At 57.0% G+C, this 16433-nt stretch overlaps 1 protein-coding gene across 5 annotated transcripts in view; it reads left to right on the top strand.

Moving 5' to 3' along the window:
* Positions 1 to 12995, top strand: part of BMP1 (bone morphogenetic protein 1) — a 43669-nt gene extending 30674 nt beyond the window's left edge. For 3 of the 5 annotated variants that reach the window (XM_077868906.1, XM_077868907.1, XM_077868909.1), the window contains 6 exons: positions 246 to 426; positions 4493 to 4618; positions 7635 to 7762; positions 8159 to 8372; positions 9927 to 10177; positions 12259 to 12995. In XM_077868906.1, coding sequence (XP_077725032.1) covers positions 246 to 426; positions 4493 to 4618; positions 7635 to 7762; positions 8159 to 8372; positions 9927 to 10177; positions 12259 to 12393 — 1035 coding nt within the window. In that variant the 3' untranslated portion in view covers positions 12394 to 12995. Of the gene's footprint in view, positions 1 to 245; positions 427 to 3777; positions 4140 to 4492; positions 4619 to 7634; positions 7763 to 8158; positions 8373 to 9643; positions 9902 to 9926; positions 10178 to 12258 lie in introns of those variants that run through there. The other 2 variants (XM_077868908.1, XM_077868910.1) reach the window with 2 other exon arrangements.
* The last annotated feature ends 3438 nt before the right edge of the window (positions 12996 to 16433 follow it).

The following is a 16433-nucleotide window of genomic DNA, read 5'->3' as shown; positions in this document are numbered from 1 at the left end:
GGGAGGGTCAGGGAGGAGGACTTCAAGGCCAGGGAGCATACATGTGGCAATGAGGAGTGAGACAAGACCTTGGGCTCATGTGGAGAGCACAAGAGGATCGAATGGGGGTGACATGGAACCTTTTTGAGTTGTTAGATTTTGTAACTAAAGACAAAAGGACCCACAGAACAGGAAGCCTTCCCAGGTAGGGGTGGTCAGGAGAAACTACCTAGAGGAGGCAGGCCTGGAGCTGCACTGCCCTGCAGGTGTGCAAGTATGACTTCGTGGAAGTCCGCAGTGGGCTTACAGCCGACTCCAAGCTACACGGCAAGTTCTGTGGCTCTGAGAAGCCCGAGGTCATCACCTCCCAGTACAACAACATGCGTGTGGAGTTCAAGTCTGACAACACAGTCTCCAAAAAAGGCTTCAAGGCTCACTTCTTCTCAGGTAACCCAGACTCCCCAGCTCTGAGCCCGCCTCCCCTCCTCCCTGCCACTTGTATGCCTTCTAGCCCTCCCTGTTGCCAGGCCCACAGGGTCTGTCCTCTGCTCCCCCCATGAACCCTCCACCACCAGGCCAGCCCCTCCATTCCTGAACCCCATTACTCCTGAATCCTCTGGGCTCTATGGGAGGCAGCCTGAGGACGGGCAGGACATAGGCATACCCATGAAAGGAAAGAGCTTTCCAGGTATCAGGAGCCATGATGACAAGGCCCCAGAGAGGGCAGGCCTGGGGACCAGGGAGTTCATTGTGGACAGAGAATTCAGGGTACACACAAAGAAGGAGAGTGTTTGCCTTGGACTGTGTGGAGCAGATTATCTGGCAGTGGCCACATCTCTAATCAGACCCTCCACGTGCCAAATGGGTTCATGCTGGGGCCTTCAGAAAAGATGAGGAGCCTCCCTCTCTTCAACACCCAAGCCTTCCCACCCGTCAGGGACTCAGATCCAGCCAGCATGTGTTTATTGCAAGCCGCCCTATGGAAGGCTTGAGGTCAAGTCCCTTTGATGGCCTCATCTTTGGGTGGCCTAGAAGGTAGTCAGCCTCTCTGAGCTGGGCCTCCAGGGATCCCAAGAGACCTTTCCCCTGCTTTAGTCATCCCTCTGTCCTCATCCTGGGGTGAGGCTGGTGGTCTTTCAGAGGCAGTTGGACCTGGGACATAGATAGGGTGGGGTGGGAACTCCATGAAATTGAAGAAGAGTTGGGGGGAGTGGGAGGCAGAGGGAGTGGCTGGAGTAATGGGTTTTATGGGAGAGTGGCCCAGGGATCCTGATCCCCAGCAGGCCTGGTGGGCCGGGCATGGGATGGCAGGAAGGCAGGAAGCCCATGGCCGAGTCCACGCTGCCTTCCTTCTCCCCTCCTTTGCCCAGGGTCCTGCATCCTCAAGCCCCCTATGTCGTGGCCCTGCACCCCTGCCTGCCCCACCTGGATGCCATGTACTGCCCCTGTGCACTGGTCCCTGCTTGGCACTACCAGCCAACCTGCTCTGCTTAAAGTCCCCCCACCCCGCGCCCCACTGCTTGCTGAGACCCCTCCCCTTGCAACACGAATCCTTTTCTTCCCTGTGCCCACCTGGAAATCCTACAGGTGCTCACCCGAGGGCTGAGGGGTTGTATCACCTACTCAGGGGTGGGCTCAGTCCTGGGGAAACCATTACCTGCTTACTCTCGTCTCTTCCTGCCCTTCTGTTGCTCCAGTCTTGGAGGGGGGAAGGGGGCCAACACCACACCTGTCAGGCCTAGAGCCCAGGGCTCTCCACCCCCGGGTACTGCCCTGCCCTGGCACGACACTGGGCCAGCCGCCCCTCAGCCCTGCATAGACACATGCACACACACGCACACGCACACACGTGCACACACAGGCATTGCCCTGCAGCACAAGAAACCTGCAGAGGACCCTCACCGGTGGGCATCAAGGTTGAGCCCTCAGGGCAGGGGGCATCTGACTCTGGCCCCCCAGGAGGGGGGCTCTTTGGACTTTTGGGACACCCAGCGAGGAGACCCTAAGACAAGAAGGAGAAGAAAGAGCCTGAAGACCTTCAGTCTGACCCCAGCCACCTTCCGGGGCATTTGGCACTGGAGGGTGAGTGCCATCTCCTTGTCCGGGCCCGTGTCCACTCTCCCCGCTCCTGTCCCCCCCTGCAACCTGCTCCCCTGGCTCCGAGGTGAGGCTGCCACTCCCACCCCCACCCATGCCCAAGCCCTGCCCCGGGACGCTAAAGCAGGCCTTCCGCAGGGCTCACTTTTCTGTCACTCATCCATTCAGCCACCCACTTACCCACGCAATCATTCACGGGCAAGTATTTCTTCTACCCCTCCTATGTGCCAGGCACTGTACTAGGTATTTAGAGTCCAAGTATGAGAAGGCATGGAGAGCCAAACGCTTCTGGGAAATGTTGGCTCAGTTCATGAGCTGGGGCCTCTGAAGCTCCCAGCATAGTCACAGGCGAGTTCCTGGGTAAACCTCCGAGGGAAGTCATAGCATGCCCCTCACCCCCACCTTCCTGCAGGGGCCGGCACTAAGGCAGCTTCCACAAGGTCCTCAGCCAGGGTCCCCTGTGGGGCTCTAATTGAGAAAGAGTCCTGGGGAAAGACTTGGGGACTCCACCTCTTAGCCCTGAGTTCCTGCCGGCCCCAAGGTGTCTGGCCACCTGAGAATGGAGCCAAGAAGTAGGTCCTCAGGTCCCTCTACTGATAGAGACCAGGAACAAGGCTCCCTCTGTCAGGGACCCCTTCCCCACCATTTCAATGCCAGAGGGCATCCTTCTACCTTGTGGTTCCCCTCTGGAATTCTGGGTGTCCATTCAATCTACACACCTACCCTGAATGCCTGCCTCTGTGCCAGGTGACCACAGACAGCCCGGAGAATACGTGGGTGTGACATACGCATGCCTGGGACTGTGTGTTTCTCCGTGTGTCAGTGCACACATGTGTGTTCTCACGGGGGAGTACGTGTGTGGGTTGACCGCAGCCGCATGTGTGAGCACACTCGAGTCCACCGATCTGCTGATGAGCTCGTGGTCTCTGCATTTGCGTGTGCCTTTGTGCCCATGTATTGGCCTCTGAAGGTGCCTATGTTTCTGTACCTGTGCGTGCTTCCTCACACAGATGGGGGAGTGAGGAGTGTGGATCTCTTGTGCGCTCATGTACACAGATGGGTGGATGGCTAGTGTAGTGTCCGTGTCTGCCTGTGTATCCTGTGCATGTGTGTGTGTGTACCTGTGGGTCCGTGTCCATGCTGCCACGTGGGGACAACCATGCATCCCTAAGGGGATCCTGTGTCCACAGGCTTGTTGGTGTGAGTGTGAGTGTGTGTCTAAGCACACTTTAAGTGGCAGCAGCCAGAATGAGAGAGCGGAGCTCTCAGCCAGGCCCACCCTTTCCCTGGGATGCCCCCCTCTTCTGGAGATCTGTCTCTCTCCTTCCCTGGGGTGGGGGCCCCATGCCCATCTGTGGCCCCAACTGTTGGGGACCCAAAACCTTCAATGCTCTTAGATCTGTCCTTCCCAGCGCCACCTCTCACCTCCTGGACAGCGGCTCCAAACCCCTCCAGGCCCTCTTCCTGCCACAGGCTATCTCCCTGTGTGTCCCCTGTCGCTGTGCCTCTTCCCACCTGCTATTCCTTTTTGACCTGGCTGCGCCGGACATGGCCGTCCTGCATGTATGTCCCACTGCCTTCCTGCACTGCCCCATGAATCTGTCTCCAAGGCCCGGGCTGGTTTTCACTGCTCTCCCTCCCTGGCCCCTGCCCTCCACCCCCACCCCTCGGTCCCTTTTCTCCTTCTCTCTCTCGTTTCAGAAAAGAGGCCGGCTCTGCAGCCCCCTCGGGGACGCCCCCACCAGCTCAAATTCCGAGTGCAGAAAAGAAACCGGACCCCCCAGTGAGGCCTGCCAGGCCTCCCGGACCCTTTGTTACTCAGGAACCTCACCTTGGACGGAATGGGATGGGGGCTTCAGTGCCCGCCCACCCCCCACCTCCGCTCTGCCATTCCGGCCTGCCTCCTTCTGGCCGGACAGAACTGGTGCTCTCCTCTCCCCTGTCCCCACTCCCGTGGACAGGGGACCTTCCCCACCCCACCCCCTCCCATTTTGATGGTGTCTGTGACATTTCCTGTTGTGAAGTAAAAGAGGGACCCTCGCGTCCTGCCCCTTTCTCTTGCAGTCTGCTTGTCCGTGTGTCTGTTTTTCCACTTGTCCGTCTGTCCAGTAAGCAGGTAATGGTAGAGGGTGCCCACATGGGTCAGCTGCAGCCCCCGGCCCTCCGTCCACCCCACTTCTACTTTCTCTCCCCACAGCTGGGCCGCTTGGCTGGCTCCGCTGGAGGCACCACCCCGGACCCTACCACCACCACCACCACCACCACCACCACCACCACCACCACCACCTGGGCCGGGGCCACCCCTCCCTGCGCCCCCGGGGGGAGGAAGCCTAGCCAGCCTCCCGCTTCCCCTGGGGCGACCACCTGGCCCCCAGCCCTGCACAGACCCGGGCCTGCCTTGTGTGCTCCCCTACAGACAAGGACGAGTGCTCCAAGGACAACGGAGGCTGCCAGCAAGACTGCGTCAACACGTTCGGCAGCTATGAGTGCCAGTGTCGCAGCGGCTTCGTCCTGCACGACAACAAGCACGACTGCAAGGAAGGTGAGCACTGCCCACGCGGCCCCCAGAGCCCCAGGGAGGGGGCGCCCCAAGGACCAGAGACCGGGGCACGGGAGGCAGAGTTGCCATCACCATCGCCATCAGGCTCCATGTAGGCTCAAGGACATGAGTGGCCTCTGAGGTCACCGTGTTTGACCTCCCACCTGGTCCACAGACTCCCACACGCACACTTACATCTGCTTGTGCCCATCAGGAGGGGAGGGGCTCACACCTGTCCTCAGCCTCTATTTGAGACTGATTTGGCAGGTTAGTTCTCAAAATCAATGTCCAAGTCCCTCTCTTCCTAACAGCCTTCCTGTGGCAGAGGCAAGATGGCATAGCGGTTAAGAGCACAGGCTCCCTGGCCCAGCCCTGCCGCTTAGCCAGCTGCCCACCCTCCAGTGCCTCTGTATGCTCTGTGTGACCCCTAGGTGGTAACAGACCCACCTCATCAGGGCATGGGGCTCTCCGCAGTGCTCTGAGTAGTGACTGGCTCACAGCAAGCACAGTCACGTGTGTCACCCGTACTGGTCACACTTCTGACCCCTGGAGGACACTCAGAACAGTCACTGCCTCCCAGACACTAAAACCTTGCAGATATTTGGAAACAGCTCTCTTATCATCACCAATATCATCTGATACCTCTTTGGACATGATACAACGCTGGCCTGTTCCAAGTCATTAATTCTATTGTGTTCCCTGCCTGCTGGGAACATACTATCCCAGTAGCACAACGTAGACTTGGCTCTGCCACTGAATGTCTGTGTGACTTTGGGTGAGTCCCTTCACCTCTCTGAGCTTTAGGTTCCCCACCCATGAGGTGATAAACAACGGGACCTACTTTGCAGCATGCGAAGTCTTATAGGTCTCACGTGAGCATTTAGCACAAGGCCTGGCAAATGCCTCTTCTCAGTGTTATCAGGTGGATGACCAAGGTATAAACATACAAACTCCTGGCTAAAGTATACAGAATTGAAGCACTCAGCAGCGCTCAAGAGCTTCCAAGTCCATCCGTTCAGGCTCCCTGAATATGGACTTCCTGACTCACAAGGACTTCACGTCTTTTAGCTGGAGGGGACCTTATTCTGAGGTTGTCCAAAGTGCACTTTCTCTCTCTGTACTGTGAGAAAAAGAGCACATTAGCACTGACTGGGTAGCCGGGAAGCCGGGAGAGGGCTCACACTTCTGGACAGACAGCCTGTACGCGGTGCTGAGTCACTTGAGAAGCATTCACCGTGCCTCACTCAAAAGCTAGGAGAATGACAAGGCACTATTTCCTGAATCCCTGCAAGGGTGCAGTGCTGTGCAGAGTTCGGCAGGGGGCTCAGGGCGGGAATCCCTCTGCCCCCAAGGAGGCTGCTGTCTAGCTGCGGGAGAAGCGGGCATGCATCCAGAAGCTAGAGGGAAGAGAGGTATAGAAATGAGGGCAGGCAGTAAGCGTGGCCATGGGGGACCACAGAAGGATGATGGACACAGCCCACAGGTCCAATGTAGAGAGCCAGGAGCTCCACCTGCCTCCACCGGGGCCTCTGCGCAGCCCACACACTGCTCTCAGGGCCTCGAAGCTGTGTGTTCGTTCCTCCTGTGAGCTACTGACCATATTTGCCCACCCATCCCTTTCTCCTCCCTGGCCCGCAGGGCAGAGGCTGCCCATTTTTCCCTGAGGGACCTGTCAGACTGGACGATAATAAATAATGGGCATCAGCTTTTAAATGTGTTTGGGAGGCCACGCTTTCAGAGGTGGAAGGCAGATTGTAATGGATCAAGGAGCCTTCAGTCGTGAGAATGTGGTGACATCAAGTTTTCTTGAAGGTCAACTGAGAAGAAAAGGAGAGAGGATGGGCAGCAGCTGAAGGGAATGTAGGGCAATGGGAGAGCTATTTCAGGATGGGGCAAACCTTAGGAAGGTCCGTGGGCTGGCAGAGCTGGAACAGAGACTCAGAGTGGATAATTTGTGGTTCAAGGGTATCCAGGAGGTGGGTGCCAATGAGCTCCAGGTCACAGAAGGAGGGACGCCTTCTTAGAAACAAGGAAAGGGGAAAGTGAGTTTGCAGGTAGGGGCCAGGAAGGGAAAGTTGTTCATATTTGAGGCCCTGATTTTCTCAGGGAAGCAGGAGGAGAGCTGGTCTTCTGGGAGGGAGAAGGGCTGAGGGTTTGGAGCCAACTGTTGAAGAGGTGAGAGGTGGAGCTGGTGAAGGACAGATCCAAGAGTATCTAGTGGTTTGGGTCCCCAGTGGTTGGGGTCACAGATGGGGCTTTCCAAGATGGTATAGTAGAGAACAGCATGTTGATGAGTAGTTGGGTGATCGGCCACGTGGTCAGTCAGATAGGGAAGTAAGTTAAGTCAACCAAGGAGGAAGTATTGGGAGAAGCGGGAAGGATCAAGGCCACGGAGGACTCTCTAAAGCTGAAGAAGCAGTGAAGGGACAGCACCGTGAAAGAACAGGAGGTGAAAAAAAAAGAAAAAAAAAAAAAAAAGAACAGGAGGTGGTCATAGAGACGTGATACTGGAAGCACAAGGAAATGGTGGGGGATGGAAAGCCCACCTCGAGAGGAAGAAGATAAGCACCAGGAGAGCTGAGAAGATCAAAGACAGAGAGGCCAGTGTGTTTGCTGACATCACCTAGGATGGCCGCAGGAGTGACCAGAGAACTGAGTCAGGTGTCAAAGTCTTCTGTGATTGTGGAGATGTGGCAGGAGACCAGAGGATGACAGCATCGTGGAGGGCAGACAGGGTGTGACCAGATGGCCTCAAAGATCCAAAGATCTGCACAGGGGCACCTGTGAGGGTAGCTTCTGTGGAAGCTGCCAGGGCAGGGCCTTGCTTGGAAGCAAGCAGCTAGATTTCCCTGGGCATAGGTAACTGAGCAGAAAAGAAGTCATGTAAGCCTTCCATCAGTTTGTAGGTAAGGAGAAAGAGAAGCAAGGAGGACAGGAGAGAAGGGCTTTGTTCCTTTCTTCACAGGGGGCATTGGAGCACTGGGGTCCTTCTGATCCCCTTCCCCTCACTTCCCCACAGCCGGCTGTGACCACAAGGTGACATCCACCAGTGGCACCATCACCAGCCCCAACTGGCCCGATAAATATCCCAGCAAGAAGGAGTGCACCTGGGCTATCTCTAGCACCCCCGGCCACCGTGTCAAACTGGTAAGGTGCCCACACCCCAGCCTGCATGGGTGCTCCTGCTCCTCTCTGCCATCTGGCCACCACCTATTTCCTATCAGCTCTAAAGCCCTAGGAAACTCAGAGTGATGCAGACTGCAGGCTGTGGCCTGGCTGAGCCCACAGGGCTGTCATCCCTGTGAGGATCCTAGTAAGACCCCCGTCTCATCTGGATGGCGGCCCTTCCCCAGTGCACATAGGGGTGTGCCTCCCATGGCCCATTCCCAGGTCTTCCCTCATTGCTACCTGTAGTACTACCAGCAGGGACAGCTTCCCTGGGTCTCTAGGAGCTGGGGTCCAGAGGCCTAGATGTGGGACCACCTGCTACCCTCCACCCCACAGCCACATTCTGAATTTGCCATCCTCCCTCATGCCCTCCAGACCTTCATGGAGATGGACATTGAGTCCCAGCCTGAGTGTGCCTATGACCACCTGGAGGTGTATGACGGACGTGACGCAAAGGCCCCTGTCCTGGGCCGCTTCTGTGGGAGCAAGAAGCCTGAGCCTGTCCTGGCTACGGGCAGCCGCATGTTCCTGCGCTTCTACTCTGACAACTCTGTCCAGAGGAAGGGCTTCCAGGCATCCCACTCCACAGGTGAGGCCACCTTGGGCCAGGGCATGGGGCAGCCTGCAAGCATCTGCTGATTCTGGTCTCAGAGGCAGGCCCAGGCTCAGGAGGTTTACAGGGGGATTATGAAGAGTGTGTGACGGGGCAGCTGGACTGAACCTGTGGCCTGGGTGGAGAGAGACTGCGTTCTGAGCACCGGGCAGGGGAGCGGAGAGCGACCACTAAAGGGAGAGTAGGGGAGGGAGGCTTGGAAAACAGAGGGCAGTGACGACAGTGGGTGGGGAACCCAGGGATGGGGAGGGAAGGCCCAGAGTCCCCAGCTGTAGGACACTTGACCATGCAGCAGCCCACCCACATTCCAACCCCCAAAAGTCACCCGTTCATTCATTCTGCAGATATTTATTAACCCATAACATGTTTGAGGCAGTGTTGTAAGTGCTGCTCACAAAAACAAAGCAAACATCTCAGCCCTGGAGGGGCTTACTTAGAGATCCCTTGTCCATTGATTCAACAACTGTTTCCTGAGCTGTGGTCCCATGCAAGACTTGGGAGGGACACGTGGTGATGAATGAGGCATGAGCCCCTCACCCACCCTAGGAACTCACAGTCCAGAGGTGAGATGGGACGTGCACAGATGACTCCAGCATTAGACAGAACATGATAAGCTCTAGCTCCGAAGGTGGTTGGTAGGGTCATTCCAGCAGGGGGAGGAGCCCCAGGCATAGCCACAACCCCAGTAGAACTCTGGGTGTATACAGGTGACCACAGGTCATTTCCTTTGGCTTGAGCAACGGGTGTGTGAGGACAGCCGTGACGTCGAAACAAAGCAGCAGCAGAGAGCGGCTGGAGCCCAGGTTCAGGAGGCCTGGCACATCAGACCAGGGGTGTCAGATGAGGGCTTCAAAAGCGCCTTGTGGGACTCGAGCCCCTGTTTGGGAGTCCCCAGGATTGATGGGCACACAGCCTCCCTTCCTCCCTTGCAACTCAGGCCCTGACTCAGGCCCAGTCCCGCCCCCCACCCCCACCCCCACCCCCAAGCCTCCAGGGAAACATGAGCACCAAGCCCCTGGCCTGTCCCAGAGGCCAGAGGGCTTCCCGAGGAGGGTAGACACCCAGGGCCCTGCCCTGTGCACTCTCCTCCACCTCTCAGTAGAGGATCACAGACTGGAGGCCCGGAATTCTATCTGGCCCTCAGACCTGTTCTGTTTGGCCCACACTGTGTTTTTTACACATTTGAGCCAACATTTAAAAATCAGAAGTGTTCGCAGAAAATCCAGATGTAGTTCTTCTCTCTTAAGAATGGAAGCTCTGGCAACAGAGGACCCACATTCTTCCATGGAGGCCATCAGCTGGAGCAAATTAGCAATGTCCTCTTTTGACAAGCATGCCCTTCCCTGTGTCCCCGGGCATCCATCTGGAGGTGGAGCAGGAGAGCACTTGCTGTGGGCCCTGTCCTGGGCCGGGTCCACAGCCACCCACCACCAGCCGTGTGGCTCTCCCCCAGAGCTTCCATCTAGCCACGGGGGTTCAGCTCCTGGAGGTGCCCGGGGAGCCGCAGCTGACCTCGTCGTCCTCCCGCAGAGTGTGGAGGCCAGGTGCGGGCAGAGGTGAAGACCAAGGATCTTTACTCCCACGCCCAGTTTGGCGACAACAACTACCCAGGGGGGGTGGACTGCGAGTGGGTCATTGTGGCAGAAGAAGGCTACGGCGTGGAGCTGGTGTTCCAGACCTTCGAGGTGGAGGAGGAGACAGACTGTGGCTACGACTACATGGAGCTCTTCGATGGCTATGACAGCACAGCGCCCAGACTGGGACGCTACTGCGGCTCAGGGGTGAGACCCCCCCACCCCCAGCCCAGCACCCAGGCGGCCCTGCCTCTGCAGCTCGGGGGTGCCAGTACGGGTGGGAGCACACGCCTGGCCTTTTGCAGGAGCTGGGACACCCGGCCTGGTGGGTGGCGGCTCACAGAGGCCTGCTCTGGCCTGGGCCATCCCCACCCAGGAAATCTGGTCCTTCTTTGGCCAACGCTGTGGTTACGGTGGCCTCTGGGACAGGCCCTGCTCTGACCAAAGCTGTCTCAGCACTGGTTTTGTGGACCTACAGGGTAGCTGGCATCTGGGGAGAAGGATGGAGTTCCCTCTGCCCCCCTCATCCCTTGTTCCAGTCCCAAGGCAGCTAGCTTACCAGGGCTGAGGGGCAGGGGCAGAGGTTGGGGCAAGAGCCAGGATTCTGGGGCCTGAGCCGAACTGTGCTAACCAGTCGTTCTGGCCGAGCCATAAAAACACCCTCATCTCTTCCACTGCCAAGTTTCTCTTCTTGGTGGGAGGCCAGCTGGTCCCAAAGCCTTTGGAGCTACTGTCCAAGCAGATGCTGAGCATTGCTTCGTGGTCCATAAAAATGGCACTTTTAGAGGCCGTGGGCAAAAGTTTGCTCAATGGGATTTTACCCAAGGCCACGGGAAAACCACAAAGGTGGATTTATTTTCCTCTCAGTCAGAGGTTGTGGCTTCTTTTTTTTTTTTTTCTTTTGTTTTTGTGAATCCTTTTCCCCTTCAGATAATAGCATCTTTCCCTCTCCATTACACACAGGCGCATGAGTGCCCTCCCTCCATCACCTCCCTGGTCCCTCAGCTCTCTCATGGCCATGCTTCAGGGCAGCCTGGGCACCCTAAGAAGGGTTAAGCTTCTGCTGGACCCAGCATCAGCCAACTGAATGTGCCCTTAGAACAGAGCTTCAGCCATTCTAGGACTCTGACCGGGTCGGGAGGTGGAGAGGTAGAGCAGGAGCAGAGCACACAGGCCTCTCAGCCTGCCTGGCTCACCATTCTGGAATCCCCTGGCTGTCAAGCCAGCACCCCCTCCCCATTTTGCCCTTGATCTGGCACATTCCACTGAGCCGCACATCAAATCCGGTGTCCCCAGGTGGCTTCTTCCAGAGACTTCCACCAGGCTGGAGCCAGCGGGAGGGGACCTGGGGAAGGAACCCAATCTCGTCAGGTCTTCCTGGCAAGGTTGTTGGAAATGTCCCCAAGGTTCTCGGAAATAATGCTTTCTATGCTCTGAGAGCCAGGGCATCTGTGGGCCGATGCTCTGGTAACTCTCCCTCTGAGGGCCTGTGCGCAGAGGTGAGGAGGGGCTTGCAGGGGCCTAGGAAGAGGCATTGTCTGAAGCTGATCATGGCCAGAACTGGAGGGGGACAGGCAAGGAATGGCCACATCTCCAGCCAGGGGCCCCAGCTATCCCACCTTCTCCAGGAAACAGCTGGGACAGTGAAAAGGCAGCATCTAGGAGAACTCAGTCCCTTTGTAAAAGCCTTTCACAGCTGCCCTCTCCTTTGCTCTCTCCTCAAGCCCCCATCAGCCCTTCTAGGCTTAGAGAGCAGGGAGCGTTTCCCCCCTTTTGCCCTTGGAGTAAGTGAGGCCCAGAGAGGGGCAGAGCCTGGCCTAAGACCTCACAACTAACTAGTTAATAGCAGCACTGGGTTGTTTTTTTGTTTTGTTTTTTTTAAGATTTTATTTATTTATTCATGAGAGACACAGAGAAAGAGGGACAGAGACACAGGCAGAGGGAGAAGCAGGCTCCCCCCGGGGAGCCCAATGTGGGACTCGATCCCAGGACCCCGGGATCACAACCTGAGCCAAAGGCAGATGCTCAACTATTGAGCCACCCGGGCGCCCAGCACTGGATTTAGAATGAAGTGTGACTCTGAACCTAAGACAAGCTCCTCTGTGCCCCACTTCCTGCCCTCCTCCAGGCACCCCCTTAAACTCCCACTGGCAATAGTCTTTCTCCTGCTTCAAGGGGCTGAGGGAGTCTGGTGAATCTCTGGGAGCCGCCCGCCTTCCTTAGAGCGGGGGATCCTGGGGAGGAAAAACAACAGCCTCAGCCTCATGCCCATCTCTTTCCTCTGTCAGCCTCCTGAGGAGGTGTACTCGGCGGGAGACTCTGTCCTGGTGAAATTCCACTCAGATGACACCATCACCAAAAAAGGCTTCCACCTGCGGTACACCAGCACCAAGTTCCAGGACACACTGCACAGCAGGAAATGACCACTGCCCTCCCACGGGGGCCAGGACGGGAGGCCTGCTGCCCTCAGTCACCTGGACTGGACAGTGGGAGGTGGGCGGGAGGTGGGCACCCCGTCCCCTTCCCCCAGGCGCCAGGACCTGCAGGCCGATGGTCCAGGTGAGGCTGTCCTCAGGAGGCAGGAGAATTGGACTCCTTCATGAGCCCCTTCCCCGTGATCCCTTCCTCCTTGCCCCCAGCAGAGCAAGGGGACCAGGGCCAGGGAGCCAGAGTTTTCACTGAGACACTTGAAGTGGCCAGTCCTCTCTGGGGGCCTGGCCTGGTGGGGAGGGTGTCAGCAGACCTGCCCATCTCCTCTGCTCGCTCTACGCGCGCTGTATTGTGTATAGCCGGTGGCATATCTTCATTGTAACGTACATTTCCCACCCCTTCTCCAACCTCGGTTTGGTTTGTTTAAGCCTCCACCTCCCCGCTTCCTGGGGCGTGAGTTTCCATCTGAGTCCCACAGGAGCCACGGTGGGGAGATGCCGGGGAGGGGGTGGGGAAACAAGACGGGGCTTCTCTCAGGCCCAGCGGCTGGTCAGCCACACCAGGGCACCCCAGCCAATAAACTGAAAGTGTTACAGCCAGTGTCTTGTGCCAGATGCTGTCTGGGATGGGGGGGGGGGTGCATCTCATTCCAGATGTGCCGGCTTGCCATGTCTGGGACCGGCCCACAGCCAGGACACCTGGCCTCACTGGCTGCCCTTCCATCCCTCGATTCCAGGACCCCTGAGGGTGTGATTTCACACTCGGGCACACACAAACACAGCCGCCTCGCACACTTCAGCCTGTAGGCGTACAGCATACACGCAGTGCTCAGAGCCCTCCCACACAACTTGAGGAGTGGAACATTCTGTAAAGAGGCTGTTTGGGGGCGGGGAGGGGGAGGTATGTAAAAGGGGACAAGCATGTGTCTGCCCAGCTGGTGTCCATCCGGGTTTTCTGTCTCTGTCTGGGGAAGGGGTGGGTGGGCTGGAGGGTGTCCTAGGGGAGCCCACCAGAAGCCAGACTGGCATCAGCCTGAACAGATCCATAACTGGCCCTGAAACTCTGCCTTCCTGAAGGTCAAACACCAAGTGCTGGCCCCCTGCAGGTCCTTCTCTTCTCATGGAGACAAGAGCCAGACACTCAGCAGCCACTGAGCAAACATTCCAGCTCTGGCCCCCTCTCCCAAGGCTGTGTCTTGTCTGGCCTCCTCCTTCCTGCCATTGCCTCCTCCCCCTCCAGCCGGCAGTGAGGCCCAGACCTGTTTCCCAGAGGCCAGGAGGACAGAAGCCACATCTCTGCTCCCTCCTTTCAGAGGAACCTCTCCCCTTTCTCAAAGGGCAAGAAAGCAGAGAGGGGACCCAGGTTCTTATGCCTGGGCTGGCCACTCTATTTCAGAGAGAGCCAGGCATCCTGCTCCAAGCCCTGGGGCTCTCTGAGATCCTTCAGTGGCTCTATAGGTCTTTTACCGGCCCCACGCTCCTCCTACTGCAGAGGCACATGTCGTGCCAGATGCTATCTGGACTGTGGGAGGGGACCTACCCCCAGACAGCAGTATAGCACGGTGCACCCCAGATGGGCCCTGTAAGCAGAATGCAGTAGTGGAAACCAGACACGTTGCTGGCATCTGATGTGTAGGCAGGACCCTCTCCTTCCAGGAAGCCAGCCTGCTCCCACTGTCAGGCTGCAGCTCTCTCTTCCAGTCCTGCTGGCAGATGAGCCCTTGAAATCCTGTAAGGGAAGGGGTGATGGCCTGAGGGGTTATTGCCTATTGTCCCAATGAGGTCACAGGCTGTGACATCACAGCCACCCCTCCCTACCTCCACCTCCTCTGACCTTAGTGCTCAGGACAGCCTGGAGGCCATGAGCAGAATGGAAAGGCCCCCGAACCATTGGAGCTGCCCGGGCATCTCACCCAGACTCTTTGCCAACCAACTTGGCATCAGCTCCTCCACAGCAGAATTTGTAGTCAGTGGTCAACACCTCTCCGCACCAGCCTTCCAGGTTCTTCTGAAGCTCAGAGGACATACTCACCATTCATAAGCCACATATCCAGAAAGAGCCAAGATCCTAACCCCATCCAGACGTAAGGGTTCCAGTCCCTGGTCCTCCATCCTGAATAAGGGCTCTGTGAACAGTAATGCCACAGCCAGAGGCAGCTCATGCAGCCACCCCAGTCCCCTGTCCCAAGACTCCATCACCACCATAGACTCAGACCCCTCTAATGACTCGGGGACTGTGCTGATCGGCCCTCCCTGTCTTCTCTGGGCCTATCTTCGGAGGCTGCCTCTGGGGGTGGTGGAGGCTGCTCAGGTGTCAGGTGCAGGCCATTGATACATATTCCAGAACTTAATCAATTCATGTGCTCCCAGAGCCCCACCTGCCTCACCTTCTGGCTGCTTCAGGGTTCTAGACTAGACTAACTGCATGTCAAAGGAAGGCATCCTTGCCTACAACTGTCTTCAGGATAGTGAAGGACTGAGGATCTCTTTGGTCCTGAGTGTGTGGCCAGCAGCGAAAGAGCCGGGATGGACCTGCCCCAGACTGTGGTCCCAGGTTGAGATAAGTGCACACCCTGGAGCTTCAGACTGATCCCTCCGGGAGCACCCACAGAGGCCAGGACAACAGCGTTAGCCTGGCAGTCAGGAGATATGGCTCTGGCATCCTTTACCCAGTGGCTCTGGCTAGCTGTCTCCTCCCTGGGCCTCTGCTCCCTAAGCCTCTCCCCTGTCCCCAGCACCCCTTCCTGCCACCACTGAGGCAGACAGGAAAACCCAGGGACTAGTCTCCAAGCAGCCAGAGGGTGGGATTCCTCAGCAGTGGTGGGGGTGGGGAGCGTCTAGGGCCAAGTGTGGCTCAACTCTAGTAGGAGGGAAGTCACATGCCCTACACTGCCACTTTACTCCTCTTTCTTCCTTTTCCCTTCCCTTTCCCCTAAACCCTATATGCTTCTCTGTCATGAAAAGGTCATGAGCTTGCATGCAAACAATAGTCGGTTTCGAACACAAGCTCTACCATTTGGTGGCTGTGTGCCCCTGGGTGAGTCATTTAACCTCTCTGAGCCTGTTTCCTCATCTAGACACATGGAATGACATCTTACAGGGTTTCAAGGAAGGAATGAGATGCCCTTTGAGGAGATCCTGACATGACGAGGCAAATACGAGGCTCTCCGCAAATGGACCTTCTTTTCCTTTCCTCTGCCAGACAGTTTTCCAGTTCCTGGACTACTCTCTTTCTATGCAAAAAGGAAACTTCGGAGTACGCTAGTTTCCAGTCAAGTATTAGGAGCTTAGGGCAGAAGTACTCCTGCCAGAGAAGGCAACGCTTAGCCCACAGCGAGGCGGGGCTTGTGGGGCAGCAGGAGACATTTCTGGCTAGCTGGTAGCCTTTCTGGGCACCTCCCAAGTCACACCCTGTGCTTGACTGTCCCTACACACAAGGCTGATTCTAGAATCCGTGAAAAGATTTGCTGCTCCAGTTTGCAAAAATAGTAGTGTCTGACTTGGGGAGTGGGGAGAAGGGCAGCCAGATGTTTTCCCCAGAGAGCCACGAGCCACCCCCCTCAAAACCAGCCTCCTCCTGACCAGCCTGCTTCTCCTGCTCCAGCCTCCTCCCGGCCCCACACCCTCCCCTCCCCCATCTCAGGAACATCTGGTTCCAATCTCTTCCAGATGCTGTGGCCAAGCTGTTTTATGGCCAATCACCTCAGCTCAGCTTCCTGAAGGCCTCCCTCTATTTGGGGGAATGGTCCCTCCTCATCCCTTTCCTTGGGACCCCAGCCACCTCTTTTCCTAACATGGAGAAGAGACACAGACCAAAACCTTATGAAACTGTGAGGGTCCTCAGAGTTGGCACCTCTCCTCCTACAACCTTGGGGAGACTGTCATTCATCCAAGATTAAAAGAAAGATGTTGGCCCAGTAGGGAAGGAATAGGCAGGAGAAGAGAGGCCGAGACAGAGAGCTGGGGGCATGAGCGCATGTGGCCATGTGTATGTGTTGGGTGTGTCTGTGTATTTGCCTACACAGCAGAACACC

This window comes from Canis aureus, chromosome 24 (assembly GCF_053574225.1).
Source record: "Canis aureus isolate CA01 chromosome 24, VMU_Caureus_v.1.0, whole genome shotgun sequence".
NCBI classification, from domain to species: Eukaryota; Metazoa; Chordata; class Mammalia; order Carnivora; family Canidae; genus Canis; species Canis aureus.
This window is presented reverse-complemented; position numbering and strand designations above follow the sequence as displayed.